Below are 16901 nucleotides of genomic sequence, written 5' to 3' on the forward strand. Positions count from 1 at the left end.
GACTAGACTATAGACTAGACTATAGACTAGACTATAGACTAGACTATAGACTAGACTATAGACTAGACTATAGACTAGACTATAGACTAGACTATTGACTAGACTAAACTATAGTGTAGACTTTAGACTAGACTATAGACTAAACTATAGGCTAGACTTTAGACTGGACTATAGGCTAGACTTTAGACTGGACTATAGGCTAGACTTTAGGCTGACTCTAGACTGTAGACTAGACTAAAGTATAGACTAGACAATAGAATAGCCTATAGACTAGACTATAGGCTAGACTATAGACTACTATAGACTACTAGACAAGATTACTATATCCATAAATATCGACTATACAGTTATCAAGATTTTCGACTATATTATAGTCGATACCGTTGGCGGGATTTTCGACTATAAACTAGTCCATAGCCACGACTTTATACTAGACTATAGTCGAGACTAAGTTACAATATATAGGCGAAATTACAGCCAGTACATTGAGTTAGCACATTAGTTGTAACAGCTTTTTAAAAAATTTAAATTTTTTATCTTACATTTTAATTTTTTCTTGAAAATTTTGCAATTTTTGTTTTAAAAATGATTTAGTGTTTGTAATGTTATTAATAATTTTTCTTTAACTCTTAATAAAGATTTTAATTTAGTATTTAATTAAAGTAATTAAATATTATATTCATATATTTAGTTTTAAAGAATTTGTTAAAAGAAATTGTGTAATTATTTTTTTTTTTTGTTTATTATTACCACTTTAATGAATTGTTTGCATAATTTTTAATATTTCAAAACCATTGATAGGAAATTTTGAAGTCGATTGTTTGTTTTTTGCTTAATAGTTTCGTTAGGAAATTTTATTTTTTTAAAAAAATTATCCTTTATATCCTTATGGTTTAATTAATCATTTATTTATTTTTTTTTTTTTTTTGTTAATTTCACTTAATTGTTATTACCACATTAAAAATATTGTTTGCATGTTTTGTTTGATTTTGTAAATCGAAACTCCAAAAACACAAATTATTAACTGGGCTAATTAGCCATTAGTTGTTGCATAAATTTTCTGCCTTTATTCATTTATATAACAAAAAAGAAAAATTCACTTTCAATACACTTTTTTCAAAATTTTATTTTTTGTTATTTCATAAAATTTTGTTTCGAAATTTTTACTGATTATAGTTGTTTATTATAATTTTAATAAAAAATATCCTTATTAAATTTTATATAAATATCCAATGTGTGTATGTAATCCAACTTTCTAATATCCTTGTTGTTGTGCACGTTTTTTAAGCGATTTTTAAACCGTTCCGTTTGAAATATCCGTCAAGACTGTAAATGATTTTTCAAAATTTACCAAGTTATTACTCAAGAAAATTGTAAATTAAAGACCTACCTGTTGCTTCCAGTTGTAACTCTAATAATCTTACTACCTCCTTCCCCTTTAAGTTTACGAAATACTATTTTTTTTTTTGCTTTATTTTACACATACTCGTAGTAATTGCCATCAAAACTTCTTGTGATGTTTTTTGTATGCCTCTTAAATGTTACACTCGAGTAATTTACACTCAAAACACTGTGCTTTGGAAGTGTTACAAAGCATATATCACTTCATGAAACACCTGTCTGCCACACTCACATACAACTCCCCCCTTGCTTACACACACACATTCCAAATCATTCCAGTATGAATTTCCAATACAAATACTCTAATCATAGTAGAAGTAGGAAATACATACATGTATATTTTCCATTCGAAATGGTAGATATATTGCAAGTTTGCCATGCATCTTGTCTTGGCTGTAAATGCTAGATTTTTCACTTTTGTACTAAGCACATCACTTTGTTTTTGTTCAGTATTTCAAAAATAAATTCATCATGTGTAACGACCTAAAAGTCATGAATTTAAACTTTTAGTTAACTTTAGTTAAAATGAGAAATGTTTTACCATATCTAAATAATCGGTTATTCGATTCGTTAACAATATAATCACTATGAACTGCAATAAAGTTGAGACTAAGTTCGAAACTAAAGTTAAGTAATCCATAATCCATATTATGACTAAACTATAATCAAGACTATGAACTGGATTATAGAGTAAAGGCCATAGATTGAATAATATTTGAGACTGTAGACTAAACTTTAGGTAAGACCATAAACTAGACTGTCGACTAAAGTTAAGACCGTTTCCTAGGCTTACATTCAGAGTATAACTTGTAGTAAGCAAAATATTCCCGATTATAAGATAAATTGTAATTGTCTGAGACTATGACCGAGTCCATAGACTACAATGAAGACTACACTATAAACAATACTATATAACAAATTATAGACAAGACTACAGACTTCATAATAGACTATATTCGACATCGATATTAAAGAGCATAGTCGGAGCAGTACATCGGGCCTGTTGTGAGTTTTATAAGCAATGAGAATCGAACCCACCACCTACGGTCTACCGGACTAGAACACTAACCTACCGGAGGCCACAACCTTGACTATAGACTAAGCTATAGTGAAGACTATATATTCTAGACATTTAAAAAAACTATAGTTGAAACTATAACCCAGACTTTTATTTAAAGCAGATCATTCGACTAATCCATAGTAGAAGGAATAAAGAAGACTAGAGTAGAAGGAATTAAGAAGACTAGAGTAGAAGGAATTAAGAAGACTACTAATGTAGACATTATAAACTGGACTTAAGTCAACACTATAGACCTAACTAAAGTCGACTTTATAGATTAGAAACTAATGTCGACATTATAAACTGGACTTAAGTCAACACTATAGACCTAACTAAAGTTGACTCTATAGACTAGAATATAGCCGAAATTTTATAAAATAAAGTTTAGTCCAGATTATAGACTATATTATAGACTTAAGTCAGAGCTATAGTCAAGAATATCGACTATAATATATGTGTATTATAAACTAGACTACAGTCTTGTCGAGACTATTGATTTGACTATAACCAAGACAATGAACTGGACAATAGTCCGTTCTCACGACAATTGGATCTTCGATCCAAGTCATACTCGGCGAAAGATTGTAAACCCAGTGACAGCTGTACCAACTGAAAGTTCTTTCTACAGGAAAGAACTATCGGACACAGTCGAACTTTTACAACAACTAGACAATAGTCGAACCTATAGACTATATTATAGTCCAATTTTCTGGTCTAGTTATAGTTCTGGATCGGAACTAGAATTGAACTAGAACTGAACTAGTACTGAACTAGAAGTGAACTAACACTGAGCTAAAACTGAACTAGAACCGAACTAGAATTGAACTAGACCTGAACTAGAACTGAACTAGAACTGAACCAGAACTGAACCAGAATTGAACCAGAACTGAACTAGAACTGAACTAGAACTGAACTAGAACTGAACTAGTACTGAACTAGAACTGAACTAACACTGAGCTAATACTGAACTAACACTGAGCTAAAACTGAACTAGAACTGAACTAGAATTGAACTAGACCTGAACTAGAATTGAACTAGAACTGAACCAGAACTGAACCAGAACTGAACCAGAACTGAACTAGAACTGAACTAGAACTGAACTAGAACTGAACTAGAACTGAACTAGAACTGAACTAGAACTGAACTAGAACTGAACTAGAACTGAACTAGAACTGAACTAGAACTGAACTAGAACTGAACTAGAACTGAACTAGAACTGAACTAGAACTGAACTAGAACTGAACTAGAACTGAACTATAACTGAACTAGAACTGAACTGGATCTGAACTAAAACTGAACTAGAACTGAAATATAACTGTACTAGAACTGTACTAGACTGAACTAGAACTGAACTAGAGCTGAACTAGAACTGAACTAGAACTGAACTAAAACTGAACTAGTCGTTATTATAGATTAGAGTATAGCCAAGACTTCAGACTAGATTATTTACGACACTAAATGTACAACAAACTGGATTTATTTCAAACTATTGACTAGACCATAGTCTAGTTAACAGATCAGACTAACGTATAGGTTATAGACCAGACTATTGTCGTGACTATAAACTCGTCCCCAGTAGTGACTAGTTTATAGTAGACACTATATAGACTTTATATTGTCAAGATGCTACAAGCTGGATTTATTCTAAACTATTGACTAGACCATAGTCTAGGTAATAGATCAGACTATAGTCTAGGTTATAGACCAGACTATAGCCGTGACTATAAACTAGTCTCTAGAAGAGACTATAGTCATGGATATAAACTAGTTCATAGTTGACACTATATAGACTTTATGTTGTCAAGGTACTACAAGCTGGATTTATTCCAAACTATTGACTAGACTTTAGTCTAGATTATAGAACAGACTATAGTCGTATATAAAGACGTCTAATGTATTTGATAATTTGTATTAATCGGTTAACTAACAACACTACTACGCATATGTCTAACAGTACATACCTGATCTTATGGCCTTATCGTAACTACTGAAAACGCAAGTTTATATTGTTTTTTTTTTGTTTTCTTTAACATTTTCTTTTAATTCAAAATAAATTGTTTGGTAGTAAAAGTGCTATTAAAATAATAATAATATACGCTCGTAAACGCTTCATAAGCCTGCCGTTGTCTATTTTAACCCACGCCATACTAGAACTCAATATATGTAAATCATAAAATCTAAAAGCTCTTCCCTTTATGTAAAGGTACTATAAGGGTTAACTTATTTCCAAACAACAATGTTTTTAATTAAATTTATAAAGTGCGTAATTAGAGTTTTTTTTTGTTTAAAAAAAATTTACTTCATTTTCCAATTATATTTCATAAATTTGTCATAAATATTTCAGATTTGCAAGCAATTTTTTTAAATTTATAAAAAGTATATTGTTTATAAACTGTTTATAATTTAAGTTAGTTTTGTTTTAAACTTGTGAAAGGTTAGATTGCTTAAGAGGTTTAATTTGATGGAAATAAATAATAATTGAAAATAATATTAGGTTTTTTTTTCTTTTACATGTACGAACTTGGCAATGGATATAGCCAAGGAATTATTGTGGTTTTTAGCAGTATTAATCGGATTACTCAACTGAGACTTGATTAATTATTGGTGAAACTATATATTAGCCTTTCACTACAAATTATTTATAACGATTTTTTATTTTACAACTATAGTTAGTTGTAAAGTTTTAACTAAATTCTGTTTTATAGTCTCTATTCTATAGTCTCGACTATAGTCTATTCTATAGTCTCGACTATAGTCTATTGTATAGTCTCGACTATAGTCTATTCTATAGTCTCGACTATAGTCTATTCTATAGTCGCGACTATAGTCTATTCTATAGTCTCGACTATAGTCTATTTTATAGTCTCGACTAAAGTCTATTTTATAGTCTCGACTATAGTCTATTCTACAGTCTCGACTGTAGTCTATTCTATAGTCTCGATTACAGTCTATTCTTTAGTCTCGACTATAGTCTATTCTATAGTTTCGACTATAGTCTATCTTAAAGTTTCGAATATTGTCTATTCTATAGTCTCGACTATAGTCCATTATAAAGTCGCGACTATAGTCTATTCTATAGTCGAGACTATAGTCTCACCTATAGTCTATTCTCGACTATAGCCTATTTTATAGTCTCTATTCTATAGTCGCGACTATAGTCTATTCTATAGTCTCGACTATAGTCTATTCTATAGTCCCGACTAAAGTCTATTTTATAGTCTTGACTATAGTCTATTCTACAGTCTCGACTATAGTCTATCTTAAAGTTTCGAATATTGGCTATTCTATAGTCTCGACTATAGTCTCACCTATAGTCTATTCTAAAGTCTCGACTATAGTATATTCTATAGTCCCGACTATAGTCTCACCTATAGTCTATTCTCGACTATAGTCTATTCTTGACTATAGTCTATTCTATAGTCTCCACTATGGTCTATTATATAGTCACGACTGTAGTCTATTCTATAGTCTCGACTGTTGTCTATTCTATAGTATCTAATATATTATATTCTATAGTTTCGAATATTGTCTATTCTATAGTCTCGACTATAGTCTCGCCTATAGTCTATTCTAAAGTCTCGACTATAGTCTATTCTATAATCTCGACTATAGTCTATTCTATAGTCTCGACTATAGTCTATTCTATAGTCTCGACTATAGTCTATTGTATAGTCTCGACTATAGTCTATTCTATAGTCTCCACTATGGTCTATTATGTAGTCTCGACTATAGTCTATTCTATAGTCTCGACAGTTATATATCTATAGTATCTACTACATTTGTTCTATAATTTCGAATATTGTCTATTCTATAGTCTCGACTATAGGTTTACCTATAGTCTATTCTATAGTCTCGATTACAGTCTATTCTTTAGTCTCGACTATAGTCTATTCTATAGTTTCGAGTATAGTCTATCTTAAAGTTTCGAATATTGTCTGTCTCGACATATTATATAGTCTCGACTGTTGTCTATTCTATAGTATCTACTATATTCTATTCTATAATTTCGACTATAGTCTATTTTAAAGTTTCGACTACAGTCTATTCTATAATCTATTCTATATTCTCACCTATAGTCTATTCTATAATCTCCACTATGGTATATTTTACAGTCTCGACTATAGTCTATTCTATAGTCTCGACTACAGTCTATTCTATAATCTATACTATAGTCTTTTCTATATTCTCACCTATAGTCTATTCTATAGTCTCGACTATAGTCTATTCTATAGTCTCGACTATAGTCTATTCTATAGTCTTGACTATAGTCTATTCTATAGTCTCGACTATAGTCTATTCTATAGTCTCGACTATAGTCGATTCTATAGTCTCGACTATAGTCTGGACTATAGTCAATTCTATAGTATCGACTATAGTCTATTCTGTAGTCTCGACTATAGTATATTCTATAGTCTCGACTACATTCTATTCTATAGTCTCTACTTGTGTCTATTCTATAGTTTCGAGTATAGTATATTCTGGACAATAGTCATTCAATAGTTTCAATCGTAGTTTCGACTGTTGTCCATTCTACAGTCTATCTTTAGTCTTGACTAGGGTCTATCTATACTCGACTAAAATCTTGTATTATAAAATTTTCGAAAAATAGTTTTTTTTGTTGTAAACATAATATATTTGTCATAACAACTACACATATCATACCCATTTTGTTTTTCCATTCCAATTCAACCTAAATATAGAAAATAATATTTAAACAGTAAAGACAAATTTTCCTAAAATTAAGTAAATAAACTTTTAAAGTTAAATTTCACTTTTTAAATAAAGAAGAAGAAGAAAAAAATACACATATACATACATAAATAAAAGACACACTTACGCCAAAAAAAAAATAAAGAGGTAAACGAATTTATTACATAAAACTGACAAAAATTATCTATTACGATCACTAAAGTTTGGCAAACCAACCAAACCATTCATTGTATGCGACGAGTGGGTAAAAAGACGCGTCATTTAGTGCGCTTGGCTGATTCGACCAAAAAAAAAATAATAATAAATTTAATTAAACGGTGAAAATACGCATATGAATACGATATGTATTTGTATTTTTTAAAAAAAGATTAAATATTAAATGGAAACTATATTTTAATTATACATATGTTCTAGGGATGTAAGCGATATTACAATAAGTTATCGATAGTAATGTGTTTAATCAATTTCCCTAAAATCGTATTTCTGAATGATCTCATTGGGGCCATAAATGTAAATTATGAGTTTAGTCTATTGTTTAAGCAAATGGCTATTACTACACACACATTTTTCATATAAAAGGTGTGTAAATATTTTACATATTTTAGTAGAACAGTTTTACATACAAATACAAATGTTTGTTAAAAAGTATAGCTTTGTTATAAATGTATTGCTTTATTATAATTAGAAAGATAATTTTAAATGACTAAACCTTGTTAGAGTTCAAAATTATTAACATCTTATTACATTTAGTACGGAACAGGAACTGACGATATCTTACACTACAACAATAAATGAATGTAAAATTGTAAGTAATTAATTACATGATATTAATTTAATTTTGACACATTACTTCAAAAAAGTCATCTCTAACAAATTATTACTCAGAAGTCTGGATATCGGAGATTTGTTCCTTTACACGTCTCCGTTACAAGATTCCTAGAAATCATTTTTTTCTCTTACTTTAGTCTCCTTTAGTTCTTTTGGTGTCACTTTCTCTCTCTCTCTTTTCTTGTATATATTCTGTTCTGTATTCTTGACTATAGTTTGTTCTATATAGTGAACTTTTAGTGTTATAGATCTTACCATAGTCGGTTCTATAGTTCTGACTATAGTCAGTTCTATAGTTCTGAATCTAGTCAGTTCTATTGTCTATACTATAGTCTGCTTTATAGTCTTGACTATAGTCTGGTCTATAATTCAACTAAAGTCTATTCTACAGTCGTGACTATAGTTTGTTCTATAGTCTTAACTATCGTATTGACTATAGTCTGTTCTATAGTCTCGACTGTAGTCTGTTCTATAGTCTTAACTTTTCTGGACTATAGTCTTGACTGTTTTCGACTAGTCTGTTCTATACACTCGACTAAATTCTGTTCTATAGTATCAGCTTTAGTCCTGACTATAGTTTGTTCAATAGTCTTAACTATGTTCTATTGTCTAGTCTATAGTCTGTCCTATAGTCTCGGCTATAGTCTGTTGTATAGCCTCGGCTATAGTCTGTTCTTTAGTCTCGACTTTAATCTGTTTTATAGTTCTGACAATGGTCTGTTCTATAATCTGGACTTTAGTCTGTTCTTTAATCCCGACTATAGTCTGTTTTATAGTTCTGACTTTGGTGTGTTTTAAAATCCCTTCTGCAGTCTTCTATAGTATATACTATAGTCTGTTCTTTACTCTAGAATCTAGACTATAGTCTGTTCTACAGTCTCGACTATAGTCTGCTCTATAGCATCGGTTATAGTATGTTCTATAGTCTCGACTATAGTTTGTTCTATAGTCTTAACTAAGTTCTATAATCTGTTCTATAGTCTGACTCGGCTATAGTCTGTTCTACAGTCTCGACTACAGTCTTTTCTATATATAGAAAATACTATAGTCTCGACTATAATCAGTTCTATAGTCTCTTCTGTAGTCTTATAGCCTCGACCCTAGTCGATTCTATAGTCCTGACTATTGTTCTGACTATGGTATGTTCTATAATCTCTTCTGTAGTCTTCTTTAGTCTAAACTCTTGTCTGTTCTATAGTCACAACTTTAGTATTTTCCATAGCCCTGACTATAGTCTGTTTTATAGTTCTGACTATGGTATGTTCTGTAATCTTTTCTGAAGTAGTCTGTATTAGTCTATAGTTTAGTAGTAGTAGTCTGTACTCTGTTCTATAGTTTAGACTAGAGGCTAGACTATAGTCTATTCTATAGTCTTGAATGTACTTAGTTCTATAATCTTGACTGTTTTTGACTAAAGTCTGTTCTTTAGTAGCGAATTTAGACTGTCTTATAGTTCCCACTATTATCCAGTAAAAAAAAGAACTTCCAAAGAAGCGAAAAATTAGTAGAATTTACTTAATGGAAGTACGGAAAAAGACCTGAAGAAGTTATGATTTTAATAAAGGCTGCTCAATGATGTCCTTTTTATTTGATTTCAAATTCACTACATTTGAAGTCATTCTCAGAATGTAATTTTAATGTTCTTTATATGGAAATTATTAGAAAGTGAAGTTATAGTACATATTATAGATTGTAGTATTATTTGACTTAAATAATATTAACATAAATAAATTACACGCATTTATTTATTAACTCCAAAATAAAATTGGTTAAATAAAAAAACAAGTAATATTTCTACATTCGGCTGTGCCGAATCTCATATACCCTTCACCAAGTATGTTTTAAAAAACAGTTTTTATTTATTATGTATCTCTGTACACATGTCACACATAACATACACACAAACAAATATAAACTGTAGCAGAAAGAAATATTAACCGTTGTACTGTAATACCACCATCAAACTGTATTACCACCCTCAAACAAATATGAGCTGTATTACCAACAAAGCATGAAAAAATGTGGCTTTTTTGATGAAATTTTCAGAGGTTGTCTCGGATTTTTGCTCATATCTCCGTTATTTATAGACCGATTTTGCTGATTTTAAATAGCGATCTTCTCGAAAGCATGTCTAACTGAATTATTGAAGATTTAGATCTCGCCGATATCTGGGAACCTTTAAAAACTGATTTCAACAGACCGACAGACAGATAGACGGACTAAGCCATGTCCGTCTATCTGTCGACTCCGCTATCTATAAGGATCCAGAATATATATACTTTATAGGGTCGGAAAATTATATTATAGAAATTACAAACGGAATGACAAACTTATATATACCCTTCTCACGAAGGTGAAGGGTATAATTATATCGTCTTGACTATAATCTATTGTTATAACCTGAAATATAATGAAATATATAGTTTCGAACTTTAATAAGGACGAAAAAATAATTTTTTGTTGTTACTATATTTTTGCGATTTTAGATGTTATAAAATTTAAATTAGTGGCAACACTATAACCTTTTTGTTAACCAGACATGGAAATTTGAGATTTTGAGATGCTTATCATACACAACTAATAATTTCTTTACAATTATGTTAAGTTGTATTATCGTATACATACTATGTATATATTATATCATATACATATATATCATATTTAAGGAGGCTTTAATCAAATAAATGTGGACTTTAAACGATTTATTTATTAATTATTAATAGTCGAATCTATATATATAAAAGAGTGGCGTTACTGACTGACTGATTCATCATCGCACAGTCCAAACGGCCGAACCTAGAATCATGAAATTTTGACAGTATATGTGTTTTTGGATATATAGATCCACTAAGGAGGGATTTTTGGAAATTTGTAAATTTAGGGGTAAAAAAGGGAAAAAACGGGCAAAACAGGTTTTCTTAATTATCTTACCTAATATAAGTGATACAAGAAAAATTTTAAATGCACATGTATCTACTCTTACTCTGGTTCTTTTTTGAAATTTGTACTTTTAAGGGGTGAAAATGTGTAACAAAGGTGATTTTGGTACCTTTTTAGACCCTTTATAACTTTTTAACTAATAAACAAATTACAATTTTTGTAAATATTTTGAATATATCTCCAAAAATTAGGAGACACCTGTTTCGTACTTTTTTAAAATTTAGCCCTTTTTGGGTGTAAAAGGAGAAAACTGTATTTTTGGTACTTTTTTTTAGCACATTAAGAAAACTTTTTAGGTTTACTGAATTATTCCAATTAAATTACGGACTAATTCTGTTATATTTATTGTAATAAAATTTTTGCATTTCACTAGGGAAAAAAGTGGGAAATAAAACTTTATTCAAACTCATTGAGCCAATTTTTTTTTTAAATTTGAAAAAGTAGTTTATTTACTCACACAAAATAAGCTGTTGGTATATTATTTTGGAATTCAAGTACTAAGGCCTATATAGGACACACATTTACATTTTTTGGTACTTTTTGAAAGCATCATTTTTCTGGAACAAATTGTATATTCGTGTACAACTCTTGCTCGATAACATTATTTAGTAATGAATTACGAATATTTTAGAGCATTTTATATGGAATCTATAACCAATGACAAATTCGTTTCAAATTTTATCATGAGATCATTATTTATTCATAAGCTATTTAAGATAAAGTGTTTTTTGTAAGTGGAAGTTATGTTCAATTATTGGCCGATTTGTTACAAAATTCCCTTTTAGTTACAAACAACGTTATACAAATAATTAATATAAAACAGAGTAAATTCAAATAGTACTAAATTTTCCAATCCTGGCTGTCATCTACCAAAGTATAGTAGAAAAGCAATCATAATACGTTTGCTTATAAATACGCACAACAAACAAGATGCTAACTAACAACAATACAGAATACACAATTAGTGTAACGTTACTGTCAAAATTTGTATCTTGTTAGAGAACTAAACATTACAACAAACACAAGCAACCAGCTGTTTGCCAAACACTACCTACTTGCAGCTGTCATGTTGTTAAACATATTATGCTTTCATCAAATGTTTTATGGTTGCTAGAAGAAAATATTATACTCAATTTAGAAAATGTCATAGTTTTGAGCGTCATTAGTGAAATTTTTTTGAAAAAAAACTAAAATGGAAGGTTTTAAATTGATAAAAACAACTTTTGAAAATAATAAGGAAATTGTTGGAGTAAATTTTCATGGCGATGAAAGTTATTATTTATTTTTGGATGAGGGTAAGTATGAATTATAATAGAATGAATTGTGAATTCTACTTATTAAATTTGTAGTTAGAAAAACATACAATTTGCCGGAAGACTATGAAATACAAGTGTACTCCAAGGAATTCATAATAAGGCCCAACATATTTACAAATTTTGTAGCGCAATATATCAGTAATCTGGATTTTGTTTTGGACATTAAGGGAAAAGGTAAGTTCATACATGTCATTCGAATGAAATAAAGTAATTTTGTTCAAAATACTTAGACTTAGCTCTGTTGGTTCAATAAAACACTTTTCTTTTTTGTTTTTCTTAGTTCCTCTAAAAAGATGCAATACTTCGACAACTTCATGTGATTCCCAAACAATATCTTCAAAAACCGAAAGAAGTCAAACAGCAAAAACTTCATGCGATTCTCCACAATTACCTTTAAATACAGTAGCGTTGGGGAGATGTCTTACACCGACAACTTCGTGTGATTCCCAACAAATATCATCAGCATCAGAAGTCGCCCAGACGAGTGCTACTCCATCAGCATCATATGATCTGCAACAATTACTTTCGAACCCTTCGGTTAATTTGCAAACAATACCATCAAATTCTGTAAGTTTTTTTCATTCTTTTATCTTTGAGGCAGTATAGACTAACCTAAAGACTAGACTATAGACTAGACTATAGACTAGACTATAGACTAGACTATAGACTAGACTATAGACTAGACTGTAGACTAGACTATAGACTTGACTATAGACTAGACTATAGACTAGACTATAGACTAGACTATAGACTAGACTATAGACTAGACTATAGACTAGACTATAGACTAGACTATAGACTAGACTATAGACTAGACTATAGACTAGACTATAGACTAGACTATAGACTAGACTATAGACTAGACTATAGACTAGACTATAGACTAGACTATAGACTAGACTAAAGACTAGACTATAGACTAGACTATAGACTATAGACTAGACTATAGACTAGACTATAGACTAGACTATAGACTAGACTATAGACTAGACTATAACTAGACTATAGACTAGACTATAGACTAGACTATAGACTAGACTATAGACTAGACTATAGACATAACTATAGACTAGACTATAGACTAGACTAGACTATAGACAAACCTATAGACTAGACTATAGACTAGACTAGACTATAGACTAGACTAGACTATAGACTAGACTAGACTATAGACTAGACTATAGACTAGACTATAGACTAGACTATAGACTAGACTATAGACTAGACTATGACTAGACTATAGACTAGACTATAGACTAGACTATAGACTAGACTATAGACTAGACTATAGACTAGACTATAGACTAGACTATAGACTAGACTATAGACTAGACTATAGACTAGACTATAGACTAGACTAGACTATAGACTAGACTATAGACTAGACTATAGACTAGACTATAGACTAGACTATAGACTAGACTATAGACTAGACTATAGACTAGACTATAGACTAGACTATAGACTAGACTATAGACTAGACTATAGACTAGACTATAGACTATAGACTAGACTATAGACTAGACTATAGACTAGACTATAGACTAGACTATAGACTAGACTATAGACTAGACTATAGACTAGACTATAGACTAGACTATAGACTAGACTATAGACTAGACTATAGACTAGACTATAGACTAGACTATAGACTAGACTATAGACTAGAGACTATAGACTAGACTATAGACTAGACTATAGACTAGACTATAGACTAGACTATAGACTAGACTATAGACTAGACTATAGACTAGACTATAGACTAGACTATAGACTAGACTATAGACTAGACTATAGACTAGACTATAGACTAGACTATAGACTAGACTATAGACTAGACTATAGACTAGACTATAGACTAGACTATAGACTAGACTATAGACTACTATAGACTAGACTATAGACTAGACTATAGACTAGACTATAGACTAGACTATAGACTAGACTATAGACTAGACTATAGACTAGACTATAGACTAGACTATAGACTAGACTATAGACTAGACTATAGACTAGACTATAGACTAGACTATAGACTAGACTATAGACTAGACTATAGACTAGACTATAGACTAGACTATAGACTAGACTATACTAGACTATAGACTAGACTATAGACTAGACTATAGACTAGACTAGACTAGACTATAGACTAGACTAGACTAGACTAGACTAGACTAGACTAGACTAGACTAGACTATAGACTAGACTATAGACTAGACTATAGACTAGACTATAGACTAGACTATAGACTAGACTATAGACTAGACTATAGACTAGACTATAGACTAGACTATAGACTAGACTATAGACTAGACTATAGACTAGACTATAGACTAGACTATAGACTAGACTATAGACTAGACTATAGACTAGACTATAGACTAGACTATAGACTAGACTATAGACTAGACTATAGACTAGACTATAGACTAGACTATAGACTAGACTATAGACTAGACTATAGACTAGACTATAGACTAGACTATAGACTAGACTATAGACTAGACTATAGACTAGACTATAGACTAGACTATAGACTAGACTATAGACTAGACTATAGACTAGACTATAGACTAGACTATAGACTAGACTATAGACTAGACTATAGACTAGACTATAGACTAGACTATAGACTAGACTATAGACTAGACTATAGACTAGACTATAGACTAGACTATAGACTAGACTAGACTATAGACTAGACTATAGACTAGACTATAGACTAGACTATAGACTAGACTATAGACTAGACTATAGACTAGACTATAGACTAGACTATAGACTAGACTATAGACTAGACTATAGACTAGACTATAGACTAGACTATAGACTAGACTATAGACTAGACTATAGACTAGACTATAGACTAGACTATAGACTAGACTATAGACTAGACTATAGACTAGACTATAGACTAGACTATAGACTAGACTATAGACTAGACTATAGACTAGACTATAGACTAGACTATAGACTAGACTATAGACTAGACTATAGACTAGACTTTAGACTAGACTATAGACTAGACTATAGACTAGACTATAGACTATAGACTAGACTATAGACTAGCCTATAGACTAGACTATAGACTAGACTATAGACTAGACTATAGACTATACTATAGACTATACTATAGACTAGACTATAGACTAGAAAAGAAATGCAAAAAATTAAATAATATTTTCTTTCAGGAAATTGTACAAATTCCCGATATACAGGAAGTGCTGCAATTAAGATCCCTTGAAAATAAACATCGCACAAAAATAGCAAAGGCTATTATATCAAAGATTTTTACTGACAATCCCGACGTAAGGTCAGTTTTTTATTAGTTTTGTATTTAATAGCGACTACAATAATGGATTAGTTTGACAATTCGTTGAAGATCAACCTTTATTGTATCGAAGGTCGATTTGTCTTAAGGTTTTATATTTTAACTGTCATACTAATTCACTCATCGGGAACATCTTTAAATCAAGTTAGTTTAAAACTATAATTTAATTTCAGACTACTACGCGAGGAGTTTATGCAATTAGCAGAATCCATAGTAGAGATTTTCCCATCCGAGGTTAAAGAAACCTATTATGTGCCCTTTACTAAAGGTCATTTAGCTAGGGGCAAGTTATATGATGCCTACAATAACACAAGGGCACGTTTAAGCGCTTCAGGCGTTAGACGGAGACGTATTCGTTTTAGAACCTCTCCAACTGTGTGTAAGTTGTTAATGGAACTTTTTAATGTAATATGTTTATAAATAATTTAATTCTTCCTCTCCCTTTAGCAGCAGACTATTCAAATGTTTTAACTTATGCCGAAGTGGAAGAACAAAAATTGGAAATTTTAAAAATCGGAAATGCTGATTGGAATGTAATACTAGAGGCCTGGGAAAAAACTCATGCTTTCCGACAAAATGAGTTCAAAAATGAAAATATGGAAGCCTTTGAGTATATGGAAAAGTATAAGGTTTTACAACACAAAAATAATTATCAGCTGGTGGGTAAATTCTATTAAAATATACTAGACAGTTTTCTAATTATTTTCCAATTATTTAGTTCGAAATTGATTATAAAATGTTATATCCTCAATCGAAAAGCATTTACGAATGGAAATTATATTATCACAAAGTCATCGATAAGGCTGAGAAGTTAAAAGACAATGGTGTTAAGGAAATATTAAATAATATAACAAATACCTGTGAAGAAGGTGGGTAAAACAATTTATTTACTTATGTATGTATTTCCACAATTTTGGAAAATGTTCAAAATGTTTAGATACTTGAAAAACAAACCTTGGATTTAGGAATGTTGTTATGTCTTCTGGAATACATTTATAAACCTTAAATGAGCCTTTTCCTTAACTGTACTAAAATGAGCTATTCATTACGGAATTGGTTTCAGAACCCTTCCATAGAACGCTTCCACAGAATCATAATTTTCCTAAGGCGACAATTTGAAACAAAAGTCATTATTCTCTGCAAAGCAGAGAATTCTTGGATTCTAGAACTAGTTGTGGAACTAATGGCATTATCTTATTTTATGTATCTTATCTATCTATCTATCTATCTATCTATCTATCTATCTATCTATCTATCTATCTATCTATCTATCTATCTATCTATCTATCTATCTATCTATCTATCTTTCTAT

General features: G+C 30.6%; 1 protein-coding gene across 2 annotated transcripts; it reads left to right on the top strand.

Moving 5' to 3' along the window:
* Positions 1 to 11805: 11805 nt before the first annotated feature.
* LOC111689919 lies at positions 11806 to 16481 on the top strand. Of its 2 annotated transcripts, none has more exons than XM_023452382.2 (7): positions 11806 to 12234; positions 12289 to 12429; positions 12536 to 12822; positions 15450 to 15571; positions 15763 to 15968; positions 16040 to 16248; positions 16308 to 16481. In XM_023452382.2, the coding sequence occupies exons 1-7, from the start codon at positions 12132 to 12134 to the stop codon at positions 16464 to 16466; spliced, it is 1227 nt and encodes a 408-aa protein (XP_023308150.2). In that variant the 5' UTR covers positions 11806 to 12131; the 3' UTR covers positions 16467 to 16481. The 2 variants fall into 2 exon arrangements, with proteins under 2 accessions (XP_023308150.2, XP_023308149.2); XM_023452381.2 differs by having other exon boundaries at positions 11808 to 12234; positions 16037 to 16248.
* The last annotated feature ends 420 nt before the right edge of the window (positions 16482 to 16901 follow it).

Source organism: Lucilia cuprina, chromosome 5, assembly GCF_022045245.1.
Source record: "Lucilia cuprina isolate Lc7/37 chromosome 5, ASM2204524v1, whole genome shotgun sequence".
In the NCBI taxonomy this organism is placed as follows: domain Eukaryota; kingdom Metazoa; phylum Arthropoda; class Insecta; order Diptera; family Calliphoridae; genus Lucilia; species Lucilia cuprina.